General features: G+C 39.0%; 1 protein-coding gene and 1 long non-coding RNA gene across 4 annotated transcripts in view; one reads left to right on the forward strand and one right to left on the reverse strand.

Annotated features, from left to right (window-relative positions):
- Window positions 1–10,742, reverse strand: part of UPRT (uracil phosphoribosyltransferase homolog) — a 33,620-nt gene extending 22,878 nt beyond the window's left edge. Inside the window, exons 1-2 of one of the 3 annotated variants that reach the window (XM_072817608.1) lie at window positions 10,156–10,286; window positions 5,769–5,860 (exon numbers count right to left, since the gene is read on the reverse strand). Coding sequence is in view for 1 of the 3 variants with exons in the window: in XM_072817607.1 (XP_072673708.1) it covers window positions 10,156–10,529 (374 nt within the window). In the remaining 2 variants the exon portion in view is untranslated. Of the gene's footprint in view, window positions 1–5,768; window positions 5,861–10,155 lie in introns of all 3 variants that reach the window. The other 2 variants (XM_072817607.1, XM_072817609.1) reach the window with 2 other exon arrangements.
- Window positions 10,051–13,363, forward strand: LOC140628325 (uncharacterized). The gene is made up of 2 exons (XR_012026616.1): window positions 10,051–10,519; window positions 12,507–13,363. It is a non-coding gene; the product is annotated as an uncharacterized lncRNA (long non-coding RNA).
- The last annotated feature ends 3,358 nt before the right edge of the window (window positions 13,364–16,721 follow it).

Here is a 16,721-nt window from a genome sequence, read left to right on the forward strand (position 1 = left end):
TGGTCAGGAACAAGACAGGGATGTCCACACTCACCATTACTAATTAACATACTACTGGAAGTCTTAGCCTCCGCAGTCAGACAACAAAAAGAAATAAAAGGCATCAAAATCAGCAAAGAAGTCAAACTTTCACTATTTGTATACGACATGATACTCTGTAGAAAATACAAAAGATTCCACCAAAAAAAAAATTGCTACAACTAATACATAAAGTCAACAAAGTTGTAAGATATAAAATCACTATAGAAATCTGTTCCATTTTGATACAAGAATAATGAAGCAGCAGTAAAAGAAAACAAGGAATCGATCCCCTTAACAATTGCACCAAAAACCATATCTAGGAATAAACCTAAGCAAAGAGATCAAAGATCTGTACTCGGAGAACTATAGAACACTTATGAAAGAAATTGAAGAGGACAGAAAGAAATGGAAAAGCATTCCATGCTCATGGATTGGAAGAACAAACATAATTAAAATGTCTATACTACTCAAAGAAACCTACACATTTAATGCAATCCACATCAAAATAACCACCAGCAGAATGTGTATTCAGTTGAGTTTATAGCAGCAATGGCCACGATAGCCAAACTGTGGAAGGAGCCTCGGTGTCCAACGAAAGATGAATGGATAAAGAAGATGTGGTTTATGTATACAATGGAATATTACTCAGCTATTAGAAATGACAAATACCCACCATTTGCTTCAATGTGGATGGAACTGGAGGGTATTATGCTGAGTGAAGTAAGCCAGTCGGAGAAGGACAAACATTATATGTTCTCATTCATTTGGGGAATATAAATAATAGTGAAAGGGAATATAAGGGAAGGGGGAAGAAATGTGTGGGAAATATCAGAAAGGGAGACAGAACGTAAAGACTGCTAACTCTGGGAAACGAACTAGGGGTGGTGGAAGGGGAGGAGGGCGGGGGGTGGGAGTGAATGGGTGACGGGCACTGGGGGTTATTCTGTATGTTAGTAAATTGAACACCAATAAAAAATAAATTAAAAAAAAACAAAACAAAAAAAACAAAATAACCACCAGCAGAATGCTTCCAAACTCATTCTATGAAGTAAGAATTACCTTGATCCCAAATCCAGACAAATCCCCACCATAAAGGAGAATTATGACCAATCTCCCTGATGAACATGGAAGCAAAAATTCTCACCAAAATACTAGCCAATAGGCTTCTACAGTACATTAAGAGGATTATTCACCACTACCAAGTGGGATTTATCCCTGGGCTGCAAGGATGGTTCAACATTTGTAAAACAATCAACGTGATAGATTATATAAATAAAAGACAAGACGAGAACCATATGATCCTCTCAACAGATACAGAGAAAGCATTTGACAAAATACAGCATCCATTCCTGATTAAAACTCTTCAAAGTGAAGGAACAGAGGGAATATTTCTCAATATCATATAAGCTATTTATGAAAAGATAACAGTTAATATCATTTGGGGAAGAACTGTGAGCTTTTCCCCTAAGGTCAGGAACATGACAGGAATGCCCACTCTTACCACTGTTGTTCAACATAGTACTACAAGTCCTAGCCTCCAATTTCAATCAACAAAAAGAAATAAAAGGCATTCAAATTGGCAAAGAAGAAGTCAAACTCTCACCCATCCTGGATGACATCATACTGTATATAGAAACCCCAAAAGACTCCACCCCAAAATTGCTATAACTCATACAGCAATTCAGCACCAGGGCAGGATACAAAATCAATGCACAGAAACCAGTGGCATTTCTATACACTAACAATGAGACTGAAGAAAGTGAAATTAAGGAATCAATCCCATTTACAATTGCACCAAAAAGCATAAGGTAACTAGGAGTAAACCTAATCAAAGAGGTAAGTGATCTATGCTCTAAAACCACCGAACACTTATAAAAGAAATTGAGGAAGACACAAAGAGATGTAAAAACATTCCATGCTCATAGATTGGAAGAACAAATATTGTGAAAATGTCTATGCTACCCAGAGCAATCTACACATTTAATGCAATCCCTATCAAAATACCATGGACTTTCTTCAGAGAGTGAGATTTGTGTGGAATCAGAAAACACCCTGCATAGCCAGAGGAATGTTGAAAAAGAAAACCAAAGCTGGATACATCACAATGCCTGACTTCAAGCTGTATTGCAAAGCTATGATCATTAAGACGGTATAGTACAGGTACAAAAAAAGACACATAGATCACTGTAACTGGGAGGAGGGGCAAGACGGCGGAAGAATAGTGTCTCCAAATCACCTGTCCCCACCAAATTACCAAGATAACCTTCAAATTATCCTGAAAATCTACGAATTCGGCCTGAGATTTAAAGAGAGAACAGCTGGAATGCTACAGTGAGAAGAGTTCACGCTTCTATCAAGGTAGGAAGATGGGGAAAAAAGAAATAAATAAAAAAGCATCCAGTGGGGGAGGGGCCCCCATGAGGATCCAGGCTAAGGCCAGGCAGCGAGAGACTCATTATATGTTCTCATTCACTTGGGGAATATATATATATATCTGTATGTTGGTAAATTGAACACCAATAAAAAATAAATTTATTTAAAAAAAATATATGCCTATTTAAAAAAAAAAAAAAAGATCACTATAACCGAATAGAAAACCCAGAAATTGACCCTCAACTCTATGGTCAACTCATCTTCTACAAAGCAGGAAAGAATATCCAATGGAAAAAAGACAGTCTCTTCAGTAAATAGTGTTGGGAAAATTGGACAGCCACATGCAGAAGAATGAAACTGTACCGACCATTCTCTTACACCATATACAAAGATAAACTCAAAATGTTTCAAAAATCTAAATGTGAAACAAGAATCCATCAATATCTTACAGGAGAACACAGGCAACAACCTCTTTGACCTTGGCTCAGCATCTTCTTGCAAGATGCATCTATGAAGGCAAGGGAAACAAAAGCAAAAATGAATTATTGGGACTTCATCAAGATAAAAAGCTTCTGCACAGCAAAAGAAACAATCAACAAAACAAAGGCAGCCTATGGAATGGGAGAAGATAAGTGCAAATGACATACCAGATAAAGGGTTAGTATGCAAAATATATAAAGAGCTTATCAAACTGAACACCCAAGAAACAAACAATCCAGTTAAGAAATGGGCAGAAGACATGAATAGACATTTTTCCAAAGAAGACATTCAGATGGCCAACTGACACATGAAAAGATGTTCCACATCACTCATCATCAGGGAAATACAAATCAAAACCTTCATGAAATACCACCTCACACCTGTCAGAATGGATGAAATTAACAACACAGGATGACAGATTTTGTGAGTATGTCAAAAAAGGAGAACTCTCTTACACTGTTGGGAATGTAAACTGGTGCACCTACTCTGGAAAACAGTATGGAGGTTCCTCAAAAAGTTAAAAATAGAGCTACCCTATGACTCAGCAACAATCATACTCCTAGGTATTTACCCAAAGTATACAAAAGTACAGATTTGAAGGGGTACATGCACCTGTATGTTTATAGCAGCACTATCAACAATAGCCAAACTATAGAAAGAGCCCAAATGTCCATCGACTGATGAATGGATAAAGAACACACAACGGAATATTTCTCAGCCATAAGAAGAATGAAATCTTGCCATTTGTAATGATATGGATGGAGCTAGAAAGTATGCTAAGCAAAATAAGTCACTTGGAGAAAGACAAATACCATATTATTTCACTCATATGTGGAATTTAAGAAGCAAAACAGATGAACATATGGCAAGGGGGAAAAAAACAAAAAAGAGAGAGTGAAACAAACCATAAGTGATTCTTAAAGACAGAGAACAAACTGAAGTTTAATGGAGGGATGTGGGTGGGGGATCGGCTAAATGGGTGATGGGTATTAAGGAGGGCACTTGTTATGATGAGCACTGGTTTTATATGCAAGTGATAAATCACGAAGTTCTACCCCTGAAACCAGTATTACACTATATGTTAATTAACTAGAATTTAAATAAAAATTTTAATAATTTAATACATTAAAAAATTTAAAAACAAAGGCTATTTTCAACATTCGGGTGGGAGAAGTTAGGGTTAGCACAGGGTTGCCAGATTTAGCATAAAAAATACAGGATACTGGGATCCCTGGGTGGCTCAATGGTTTGGTGCCTGCCTTTGGCCCAGGGCGTAATCCTGGAGTCCCAGGATCAAGTCCTGCATCAGACTCCCTGCATGGAGCCTGCTTCTTCCCTCTACCTGTGTCTCTGCCCCTCTCTCTCTCTCTCTCTCTGTGTCTCTCATGAATAAATAAATAAAATCTTAAAAAAATACAGGATACCTAGTTAAATTTATATTTTAGAAGTATAACCCATTCAATGTTTAGGGTATATGGAAAAAAAGTTCATTGTTTATCTGAATTCAAATTTAATTGAGTGTCCTGTATTTTACCTGGTAACCTAAGTGAAGAAAAAAGAACTAAATAGACTCAAATTCAGCTCTATTGTGTTTTTGTTTGTTTTTTATTTTTTAAGTAACAAATTGAAGGGAAGTGGAACATAAAAGCTTTTCCAGCAGGTTTAATGTTTAGTCAAAGCTCTGAAAACATAAATGCTACTTCCAGAGCCATTTCGTTATTATGGGATCACTAGAATAAAGAATAACTCCAAGGTTTCTCATAGTATGCAGATGTTTTGTAAATGATTTTCTGCCTCCTTTCACCCTCAGAAAAACAACTCCCAGTGAAGTACTTGGAGCAAAACTAATCTAATGTGAGAAACTGAATATATATATATATATATATATATATATATATATATATATTGATTTTACTACCTGCCAGATACGTCAGCAAGGCCACACCTCTATAGCACCTTCTTAAAAAGCTATTAAAATAGTGTCAATATTTACTTGCACCTCAAAGCAGAGTTTAACATAAGTATTCAAAATTAGGTAGAAGAAGAAAAGAAACTATCATTTTTCCCTTAGAACCCAGGCTGCAGTCACTTAGAAGGTGATTTTTTTTTAATACTGATTGAGTATTAGTTCCCTTATGCATCAGGTACTGTGCCAGGCCAGACCTTCTTTATGCTTCCCTGGAGTACATACTAGTTGGTAAGACATTTCTAGGACATGCCCAATAAATATGATGACAACGGTATGCATAAAGAGGTGACTCTTCCTTCCTGGGCTAAAAGCCAGTTCCAAAATTCATGTGTAAAACCAAAATCATGTCCATGTTTTAAACAAATTGCAGGTCATGGCTTTTTCTGTGGTGATCATTTTGGTTTTGTACAAGTAGGGAAAATATCAGATTCCTCCAATCTCAGGGTAATGCCAAGCTAGGCTCTCTAGGCTGATTTTGTTGGAATCCCTAGCTCAGCCTATATCCCAAATCCGAAGCCAGGCAAATTACCTTGCAAGAGAGAATGGCCATTCTCCCAGGGACAGTGGTCCAGCCTGAGCACAGCATAATCACCTGTGGTATTTGTAAAGCTACAGGTGCTCAGGTTCCACACAAGACTACCCAAAGGTTACCAAAAATTTTATTTGGGAAAAAAAGAAAAGACTCCCCAGGCAATTCAGATGCACAGCCTCGGTTAAGAACAGCACATTAGGGGCACCTGGGCAGCTCCGTGGTTGAGCATCTGCCTTTGGCTCTGGTCATGATCCCAGGGTCCTGGGATCAAGTCCTGTATCAGGCTCCCCATGGGGAGTCTGCTTCTCCTTCTGCCTGTGTCTCTGCCTCTCTCTGTGTGTCTCTCATGAATAAATAAATACAATCTTTAAAAAAAATGAATATCAAAATTACCTAGTCAGAAGCCTCAAATCACATTAGGCTGCAATCATTTTAGGGCTAAAGAGAATGTTCATCACTCCAGAGGTTGTATCCCCTCCAGGCGACTAAAAAAAATAAAATAAAATAAAGTCACAAGGCTGTCCTTCTTTAGTGTTATTTCGTGGACTAAAATACTCTGAGAATATTCAATTTTCATCCAAGTTGTCTGCTGAGGCCATGGCAAAGCCCTTCCAAGGAGAAGGAGAAGGAAACACTCAAGAGCTTATGAAACAGCTTTCCTTTAACATTTTGGGAGACAACAGAAAAAAAGGTGGGGAAGGGAGATGATCTTTTAAATACACTGCATTGCCTTAAAGATGAGGTCACGAACTGTGTTCAAAAGAAAAGTACACTATACTCAGATTTTGCTAGGTTTATTATATAAAGGAGACAGTAAGAGAAAGATTTGGTTTTTTTTAGAAGGATGTTTTTCCTGTTACAAAAACTGAAAATGAAGGTGTAATTTCTCTTTCCAGGTTCACCAGTTACCCATGTGTGACTTAGTAAATAATCTGCTCTTTCAATGTTTAGATTACTGCATTATGAAGAGAGAGAAAACCATTTACTTGAAATTCAATAATAAAACCAACGTATCATATTGCAAATACTACACATTTTTTTAAAAAGGCATTTTAGATCAGGACAACGTTCTCAATCTTGCCTGCTTTATATATTTACAACATGCAGTCCTGTGGCTCCATGTTCTACACTTCTACACTGGCAAAGTCAATTCAGAAAGCAATTCCTTCAATAGCTATATACTAAGGACCAGGATCAATAAAGGAATAACAAGTACTCCAATTGTTTCTATTATCAGACAGCTCCACAGTGCACATATATGATGTCACATCAAAACAGAGAAGAGCCTAAGCTCTGAGGAAGACAGGATATGATAACTGATGGCAACTTCCATAACTTAATCTACCTAAGTATAGCTCCTCTTACCAAAGACCTCCTATACCAGCCCCCTGGAGTAGATGAAACAGGTCCCCTTTGTGTGAGGAGACTCCAATTTTTGAAGATAAAGGAACAGAGGCCTGTTTTGTTAAATCTGTTTAACCAAACAAAACTAAAACACTGTCTCCAGCCTAAATAACTAAGCATCAAATAGTTATCAAGAATTTTAAGGAGTCCCTCTATACTATCACAGCAGGATAAAAATTATCTAGGATCAGGATGCCTGAGTGGCTCAGCAGTTGAGCACCTGCCTTTGGCTCAGGGTGTGATCCCAGGTCCATGATTCCGGGTCCCAGGATTGAGTCGCACATCAGGCTCCCTGTGAGGAGCCTGCTTTTCCCTCTGCCTATGTCTCTGCCTCTCTCTCTGTCTCTCATGAATAAATAAAATCTTTTTAAAAATTATCTAGGATCTCTCAATGTTGCTTTTTAAAAAAAAGAATGTGAGTTTTATGTATAGTTAAATTCTGTTTACTGTCTCCTGAAAGTTTAAGAAACTAGACCTTATGAATGCAATTAGAACGATGAACAAATCGAAACATGAAGGCTTGCAAAGCTCTTCACAGTTTATAACAAATGTAAGACAGAATCTTGTTTTAGCATCTCAAGAGTTCCATGAGATATTACCACATCCTCATCTGACAAACGATAAAGTTGAAGCGCAGTGATGCTAAAGATTTTGCCTAAGATCACTCTGGATCCTGCTGTCTCTTTCCAAACTCATAAAAGAAAAAAAAAGATTCCACTTACACTCAAGTTTACTATACAACCCAGGATTTTCTGAACAATGCAGTAAAATCAAGTATTGATACTGTCTTATAGGAGTGCTGAACTTCACGCCCTCTCCATATCCTACAGCAATGGCTTACCTTTACATGGTCATGAAGACCCCTTTGTTTTTTTTTAATTTTTTTAAAGATTTTATTTGTTTATTCATGAGACAGAGAGAGAGAGAGAGAGAGAGAGAGAGAGAGGCAGAGACAGAAGCAGGCTCCCTGCAAGGAGCCTGATGTGGAACTCGATGCTGGATCCCAGGATCACGCCCTGGGCCAAAGGTAGACACTCAACTGCTGAGCCACCCAGGTGTCCCACGAAGACCCCTTTGTGATATGTAATGAAAGCTAAGGAATCCTCACCCCATAAAAAAGGCACATATGCAAATGTTCATAGTAGCATTATTCTTAATAGCCAAAGAGTGGAAACCATGCAAACATCCATCATCTGAAGATGGACAAATACAATGTGGTATATCGATACAGTGGACTATCACTCAGCTAAAAAAGGAAATTTTAAAATTTTAAAATTTAAGAAAAAGTGATTTTCTTACACTAAATGAAAGAAACTAGTCACACAAAAGACCATATGTTATATGACTCCATTTATGTGAAATGTCCAGAATAGGCAACTTAACAGAGATAGAAAGTATATTAGTAGTTGTCCAGATTAGTGATTTGATGGGTTGAGGGGAAATGGGGAGTGACTACTCCTGTGTACAGGCTTTCTTGCTGAGGTAATGAAAATGTTCTAAAATTGATTGTGGTAATGGTTGCACAGACATGAACATACTTAAAAAACCAGTCAATTGTGCACCTTAAATGGTGTATTTTATGATATGTGAATTATATCTCAATAAAGATGCTATTCAAAAACAACCATTAAAAATGCATATAATGAATAGTATTTCCCAGATAATTTCTGACCGTTCACCAAGGCCCTGAAACCCAGTGGTGTCCAAGGCTCAAGGTCAGTAACTCCTGATCTATAGAAACAAGAAACATCATCCTATTTTCTTTGTTCTATAAATGAGCTATATTTCAGCTTCCCCTACCACAACTATCAAACCTATGCCTCCTACTTTTTAAGATCACAGTACTTTTCAATATTGATTCATTAAAATCTAGTAAGTGAGACAAGACTGATACACCAATAACAATATACAAAACAGCGGGTGAGTCATGCATTTAAAAAACTAGGGAAGATCAGCAAGGAAGAATGATTAAAGGAAAGCCTCTCGACAGAGGTGGACATTTAATGCTGGGTTTGATCCTGAAGAGTAGGTAGGATATGAAAATGCAGAGAAGGAGTAAAGGGAGGAGTAAAAAGAATTTCAGAGGAGGGATGCCTGGGTGGCTCATGGGTTGAGCATCTGCCTTCCGCACAGGCGTGATCCTGGAGTCCCAGGATCGGGTCCCACATGGGGCTCCCTGCATGGAGCCTGCCTCTCTCTCTCTGTGTCTCTCATGAATAAATCAATAAAATATTTTTTAAAAAAGAATTTCAGAGGAGAAAAGAATCAGGGATGTTTCATAATAGTTCCCAGGAACCATGAAGAGGGGCCTTAATGTCAAGGTCAGGATCCTGGACTTTATTTGACAGGCACTAAGAAGCCAAGGAAGGCTGCTGAGTAGGATAGTTACCTAAAGCAAAGTTGTATATTGAGATTGTTCAGTAATGTGTGGGAATATGTGGAAGGCAGAAAAACTGAAGGCAAGGAAACCAATTGGGAGCCTATTAACAGTATGAAGAAAAGTTACTACAGTCTGATTTAAAGAATGGCATCTTGACCCAGCAGCCATTTTAAAAAATTAAGGAATCCACTGAAAAACGAGTGCTTTGACATGCAGTAGCTACTCATTTAAGGTGCTGCCAATACAGAAACCAGCTATATTTCATGATGGTACATATTTCCCTTGAAAAACCCCATCTACAACATGAGTCTTGAGATCTCTCAAGATAGCATGTTAACATTACTTTTTTGGCTATCTTGGTTTGTGGAATTAGGAGGGGGCGCCAAAGATTCCTTTAGGTTACCTTTGCTCCATTAACTCTACAGAAAACATCGGAAGTTCTGTAACTTTACAAAAATCAGTCCTGATCAGAGTTGAACAAATTTCCACCTGACAAAACCCAAATTCCAAGACTAAAAGACGCTAGACAAAATGACATATTTGTAATAGCAAACAGTAAACGGTCAGAGAATTTGTTTGAGCACAACAGAATTCCCTTGAAATTGCTTTATTTCAATTTGTGAGCCTGAGGTGCTTTGGGCTAGAACAGAACCTTGGGTAGCACCCATTTCTGGCTTATATAGACCAGCACTAGACAGCGTAGACGCGTTTACAGCCAGGAACGGCTGAGGATTAGAATTCGCTCTGAAGAGACAAAGACGGAGCCGGGGGCTGCTTAACAGTATTCGTCCTTATACACAGCGTGGTTTAACTCAGGGACTCAGAAAGACTGGGTTGAAGGGCTGAGTCACGTGACACCCTGCCCCGCCCTATCTCCACAGACTAGTTTCCCGGCGCCAAAACCACACCCCTTAGCCCTTTTACTTCCAATCGCTGTCCCCTCTTCCCCCGCCTTGAGACCCTCCACATCCCTTTCCCCTTATGATCTCCGCTCACTTGTCACGGATGATAGTCTGCAGCTCCCGGATCTGATCATTCATAGGCAGCAATTTAAGCTGCGCCCCGATCTGCTGGAAGACTTCGTGGTCCCCTAGGAGGAATTTGCCGGTCGGTGCGTCACAGTTGCCACTGCCACCGTTGCTCTCTGAGTTGAGGCTGGCCACGCTGCAAACCTGAGGAGGATCCAGCTCAGCGGGTACGCTAGAATGAGCGTGCCCTGGGAGGAGAGTTGGCTTGGCCTTGGAGGAGCTGTTTCCCCCGGCTGGGTCTGAGATCAGGTCGCCAGGTCGCAGCGGCTCCATGATTGGGTTAGAGACAGAGTTTACTTTCTGGTTGTGACAGGACATGGAGTCCAAATACCGTAAGTCCATGGCTATACACCAGGCCCCGGGCTGTCCCTGCAAGTACCGACCCCTAAGGATAAAGGAGAGCGGGGAGAAGGGGTAGATGCTCACTTGCCTTCCTGTTCGCCCCGGACGTTTCCAAACTCTTAACCTAGGTGGGCCCTCTCACCCCTAGGCCTCCGTAAATTCCCTTAGGCGCGCTACGTCCCTGCCCCGCCCACACCGTCCCTGTCCCGCCCACACCGGACGTAGGGCCTGCCTAGACACTATTGGCTTCTCTGCCTGTCGCTCTCCAGAGAACTGCTGGTAACCCTTTGAGTCCCCTGGCTGCGTGGGTTCCCGAACGTTGCTAGCCAGGCAGATGGGATGGAGCCAGGGATGGTTGGTTGCAGGGTCTCCCGGGAGCCCTTAGGGGTTCTGTATGCAAAACTTTGGGTAAGTGGTAGAGCCAGGAAAATCTAGGGGTGGAGACTGATAAAAATGATTACATATGTAAGGCCCATTGGTTTTAGACTTTGTGTCTTGGCAGAGAGATTATACTTCAATAACTGCATCTTCAGTTAGCTTGTCCGGGTAACCAAAAGGGAAAGTTCGAAATGCCTAGCAAGCTGCTGAAGAGCCCGCCCTCTACTAGACCTTTCTACAAACTGCAGCTTCCCAAGTGTGCTTGACCACTAGAGTTTTCCTTATCTTTTTTCTTTGGGACCTACACTGTACAGTTACCATGGGGATTCTGACAGCAATTCAGATCCTTGGCCACTTTATTTATTTTAAGTACTTAGGAAGACACTTATTTTATTCTTTTGAGAAAGAATGTCTAGGCAACAGTGCTTTTCAAAACCAGTGTGTATTAGAACAATTGTGGAGCTTGCTAAAATGTAAGCTCTCATCACCTACATTTAAGATTCTGATTAAGATTTTAGATCTGAGATGGGATCAAAGAATCTTTGTTTTTAACAATAACCTAGCAATTCTGATTTTTTAAAGATTTTATTTATTTGTTCATGAGAGACACAGAGGCAGACATAGGCAGAGGGAGAAGCAGGCTCCTCACAGGGAGGCCAATGTGGGACTCAATCCCAGCACCCTTGGATCACGCCCTGAGCCAAAGGCAGAGGCCTGATTGCTGAGCCACCCAGGTGTCCCTATGGTTTTTTTTTTTTTTTTTCGATGTCATGCTGTAAGAAAGGGAATTACAGGCTTTCTTTCTAAAGAGCTATAACGTGAAAGTCGGAAACCTGCTAATTCTAAAAAATTACTGAGCAGCATTTAACAAGTCACTTTCACTCTCTGGACTTGTCTTTCTTCATTTATAAGTGAGATGCATTACCTATTTGACTCCTAAATGTTCTTCAAATTTTAACATTCTATAATTTTATTTTGCCTTTCAAAAAACCAATTCTTAAAATTCCCTTTTCCACAGAAGCATATAAGCAACACATGACAGAGTCAGAGTAACAGATAAGAATATCCAGGCCTTTAGTGGGATTTAAGCCTTGATCTGGCTTTCTGTTTTCAATTTTTTGTTCGTTGTTTTGGTTTTGGTATTAATGGTATTTTTATCCCTTTTCTTCACTCCTATTATCTCTGCTTTCTTCCTGACCCTCGAGGTCAGTACACTATTAGCTATAATTATAGAGAGTTTAAATCTGATTGGATGATAAGAATTGCGGTCTGGAATTGTAATCCCAGTCACTTTTAAAAACTTTTGCATTTTTCCACCTAACACTTAATACAATTCAAAGGGTCTCTGGGTTTAAAAGACAAATCTGTCTAATTGGCCAATGGATTCTCTAAAGGAAAATTCTGCAGTACAGTATTGTTTATCAGTAAATGAAATGAAGTAATGAATTTAAAATGGTATTGTGAGATGTTCCAGGAACAAAACTACTATAGTCATTTTTGTCTAGTTTTTCATCAGGCAAGTGGCTTTGTTCTCAATGCCACAGATTATGAATTAAGATTATACAATTGCTAGTGTGTCTTGTGTTTTTACTCTTATAGGAAATATCTCACACAGATCCAGGATAGTCAGAGGCAACAATATGAAGAAAGACTCAGAGTCTCGATGAATTTTAATGTGGGGAACAGGGGGACTGAGACTCAGACTCCAACTCAAACCGGACTCAGACTCTGACCCCAAGGCTGTCTCCTCCAGTTTTTACTAAGAGAGCTAACAGATTGACTATAGGAATGATTAACTTTGGGAAGTAGAGAAAAAAATGTTTACTTCAAAAGGTAAAAGAATACTCTATTGACTCAAGGACGGGGGAGTCGAGGAGCTGTATCCAGAGAACAATGTGGTCAAGAGTCAGTGTGCCCATTTAATGCAATCCCTATCAAAATACCATGGACTTTCTTCAGAAAGTTAGAACAAATCATCTTAAGATTTGTGTGGAATCAGAAAGGACCCCGAATAGCCAGGGGAATATTAAAAAAGAAAACCATCACAATGCCAGATTTCAGGTTGTACTACAAAGCTATGGTCATCAAGACAGTGTGGTACTGGCACAAAAACAGACACATATATCAATGGAACAGAATAGAGAATCCAGAAGTGGACCCTCAGCTTTATGATCAACTAATATTCAATAAAGGAGGAAAGACTATCCACTGGAAAAAAGACAGTCTCTTCAATAAATGGTGCTGGGAAAATTGGACATCCACATGCAGAAGAATGAAACTAGACCATTCTCTTACACTGTACACAAAGGTCTACTCAAAATGGATGAAAGATCTAAATGTGAGACAAGATTCCACCAAAATCCTAGGGGAGAACACAGGCAACACCCTTTTTGAACTTGGCCACAGCAACTTCTTGCAAGATACATCCATGAAGGCAAGAGAAACAAAAGCAAAAATGAATTATTGGGACTTAATCAAGAAAAAAGCTTTTGCACAGCAAAAGAAACAGTCCACAAAACTAAAAGACAACCTACAGAATGGGAGAAGATATTTGCAAATGAACTTTCAGATAAAGGGCTAGTATCCAAGATCTATGAAGAACTTATTAAACTCAACAGCAAAGAAACAAACAATCCAATCATGAAATGGGCAAAATAAATGAACAGAAATTTCACAGGGGAAGACATAGACATGGCCAACAAGCACATGAGAAAATGCTCCGCATCCCTGGCCATCAGGAAAATACAAATAAAAAGCACAATGAGATACCACCCCACACCAGTGAGAATGCGGAAAATTAACAAGACAGGAAACCACAAATGTTGGAGAGGATGTGGAGAAAGGGGAGCCCTCTTGCACTGTTGGTGGGAATGTGAACTAGTGCAGCCACTCTGGAAAACTGTGTGGAGGTTCCTCAAAGAGTTAAAAATAGACCTGCCCTTCGACCCAGCAATTGCACTGCTGGGGATTTACCCCAAAGATACAGATGCAGTGAAACGCTGTGACACCTGCACCTGAATGTTTATAGCACCGATGTCCACAATAGCCAAACTGTGGAAGTAGCCCTGGTGTCCATTGAAAGGCGAATGGATGAAGAAGATGTGGTCTATGTATACAATGGAATATTACTCAGCCATTAGAAACGACAAATACCCACCATTTGCTTCAATGTGAAGGGACCTGGAGCGTATTATGCTGAGTGAAATAAGTCAATCAGAAAAGGACAAACATTATATGGTCTCATTCATTTGGGGAATATAAAAATTAGTGAAAGGGAATAAAGGGAAAGGAGAGAAAATGAGTGAAAATATCAGTGAGGGTGACAAAATATGAGAGACACCTAACTCTGGGAAATGAACAAGGAGTAGTGGAAGGGGAAGTGGGTGGGGGTTTGAGGTGACTGGGTGATGGGCACTGAGGAGGGCACTTCGCGGGATGAGCACTGGGTGTTATGTTATATGTTGGCAAATTAAACTCCAATAAAAAAAAATTAAAAAAAAAAAGTCAGTGTGCTGACTCCCATGTCCCCAATGTGCTGAGGACTAGGAGATTCAGTTCTCAGATAGGCTCCGCAGCTGGTTCCCCACAAATATCCATACATACACTTACCTATATGTATGGTAATTAACTCATAATCATTAGAAAATCTATATATCTGTTTTTTTAAGATACTATTAAAGTATAATTCACTAATGATCATAATAACACCTAAAATTTGGTGCTTTGTAATTTACAAAACACTTCTATACATTCTCTCATTTAATTTTCAAAAAAAAAAAAAAAAAGCTTGAGGATTACCAAACCCCCATTATAGATCTATTTGTGAGATTCCTTTTCCTAAAGTGACTTGTCCAAGGTCAAACATCCACAAAGAAGCAGAGCCAAGACAAAAGCCCCAGTCTTTTGACTTCTATTGCAGCCTTCTTTACACATACCCTCAGAACCATGAAATCATTCAGTTAACAAATACTAGTTGAGCCCTTACTGTTTGCCATCCATGTTGCTAGGTGCTGAAACAGATACAAAGAAAAAAGACAAAAGATCTGGAAATTCTCCATGGTGATAGAGGTCATAGACAGTTTGGATCTTTGAAAACCAAAAGACAATATTAAGCAGCATGGAAACCTACGCCAAAAATGCTAATAACAGAATTGACAAATCTGAATTTAGCTTTCTTAAGCACATTTTTTTGTGGAGGCATGAAGCCAGATAAAGCAAAAGCTGGGAAATTCTCTTGTAGCAATTGAGATGACTGTAAACTTTAATTGAGGTTGTGAGCTCTAAATTTGATCTAATCCCTAAAAATTATGGGAAGCAACAAACCAATTGCTTGTATCAATAGAAATCTTTCACATACATCTACATAGTACATTTGAAAAGATATCCAAATAGAGATTTTGAGATTTAACCTATGAACTAAAACTTGTACTATATGACTGAGCTGGGGAATCCTGATATAATTATGTTAATAGATAGTTCTCAAATGAATTCCTTGACAATCCCTTTGGCCCTAAGCTCCAAGAATTCTTTCATTCAAGTTGACTTTGGTGATGCTTAAGCCATTGCATTATTATTTTAAATGTCTTATGAACAAAAAATTTATTTAAAAGGATAGCCAATATTCTGAACAAATACTGTGATTTGTATCTTTTCAAATGAATAGCTACACCAACTTTTAGATGTATGCCTTAATTCTGTGGCTTCTAATAGTCTCAAAATCTCTACTCCAATATCTTTTCAAATGTATACCTTTATTTTTTGCCACTTACTCCTCCACCTTTCAGAATTTTTTAATCACTTTTGAAATACATATTTTCAGCCTTTTGAAGTTAGTTTACTTATAAGTACAAAGACCTTCCTGTAAATCTTAAACAATTTCTGGTAGGATGTATGGGGCAGAACAGGCATATCTTTTATAAAATACTATTACTTGTTCTAAGAAAGAAAATACCTTGTATAACAGGTATAAAATAGAACCTGTTAAAATAACATATTAATAATTGAGGTATCTTTTGTTAAAAAATTATTTATTTGAGAGAGAGAGAGTACAAGTCTAAGGGAGGGGCAGAGGGAGAAGGAAAAGCAGGCTCCCTGCTTAGCAGGGAGCCTGACATGGGGCTGGATCCCAGGACACTGGGATCATGACCTGAGTCAAAGGCAGGTGCTTAACCAACTGAGCAACCCAGGCGCCCCCTGAGGTGGCTTTTTGGTGTGTGTTTTGTTCATTTTTTGTATTGTATGCTTTGAAACTTTTCTATTTTTCTCCTGTGTAAATTTTAAGGGTATTCTTGTTTTCTGGTTTCCTTGGGACTTATATAAGATAATTTATAACAGTATAATTTAAGTTGATAACAACTTAAGTTCAATCATATATTAAAAACTCTACACTTTGACTTCTCCTGTCTCACTTTAAATTTTTGTCACAATTTACATTTATTCCTATAATGTATTTTTAAACATTTTTTACTTATACTTATTTGTAATAATTTACTTTTTTTTAAAGTAAGTTCTGGGGCAGCCTGGGTGGCTCAGCGGTTTAGCACCTTCAGCCCAGGATGTGATCCTGGAGATCCCGGATCGAGTCCCATGTCGGGCTCCCCGCATGGAGTCTGCTTCTCCCTCTGCCTGTATCTCTGTCTGTCTGTCTGTCTGTCTCTCTCTCTCTCGTTCTGTGTGTGTGTCTCGTGAATAAATAAATAAAATCTTTAAAAAAATAAAGTAAGTTCTGTGCCCAATGTGGGGCTTAAATTCATGACCCTGAGATCTAGAGTCACATGCTCTACTGAATAAGCCAACCAGGTTCCCCTATAATAA

The sequence above is a fragment of the Canis lupus genome, chromosome X, assembly GCF_048164855.1.
Source record: "Canis lupus baileyi chromosome X, mCanLup2.hap1, whole genome shotgun sequence".
Lineage (NCBI taxonomy): Eukaryota > Metazoa > Chordata > Mammalia > Carnivora > Canidae > Canis > Canis lupus.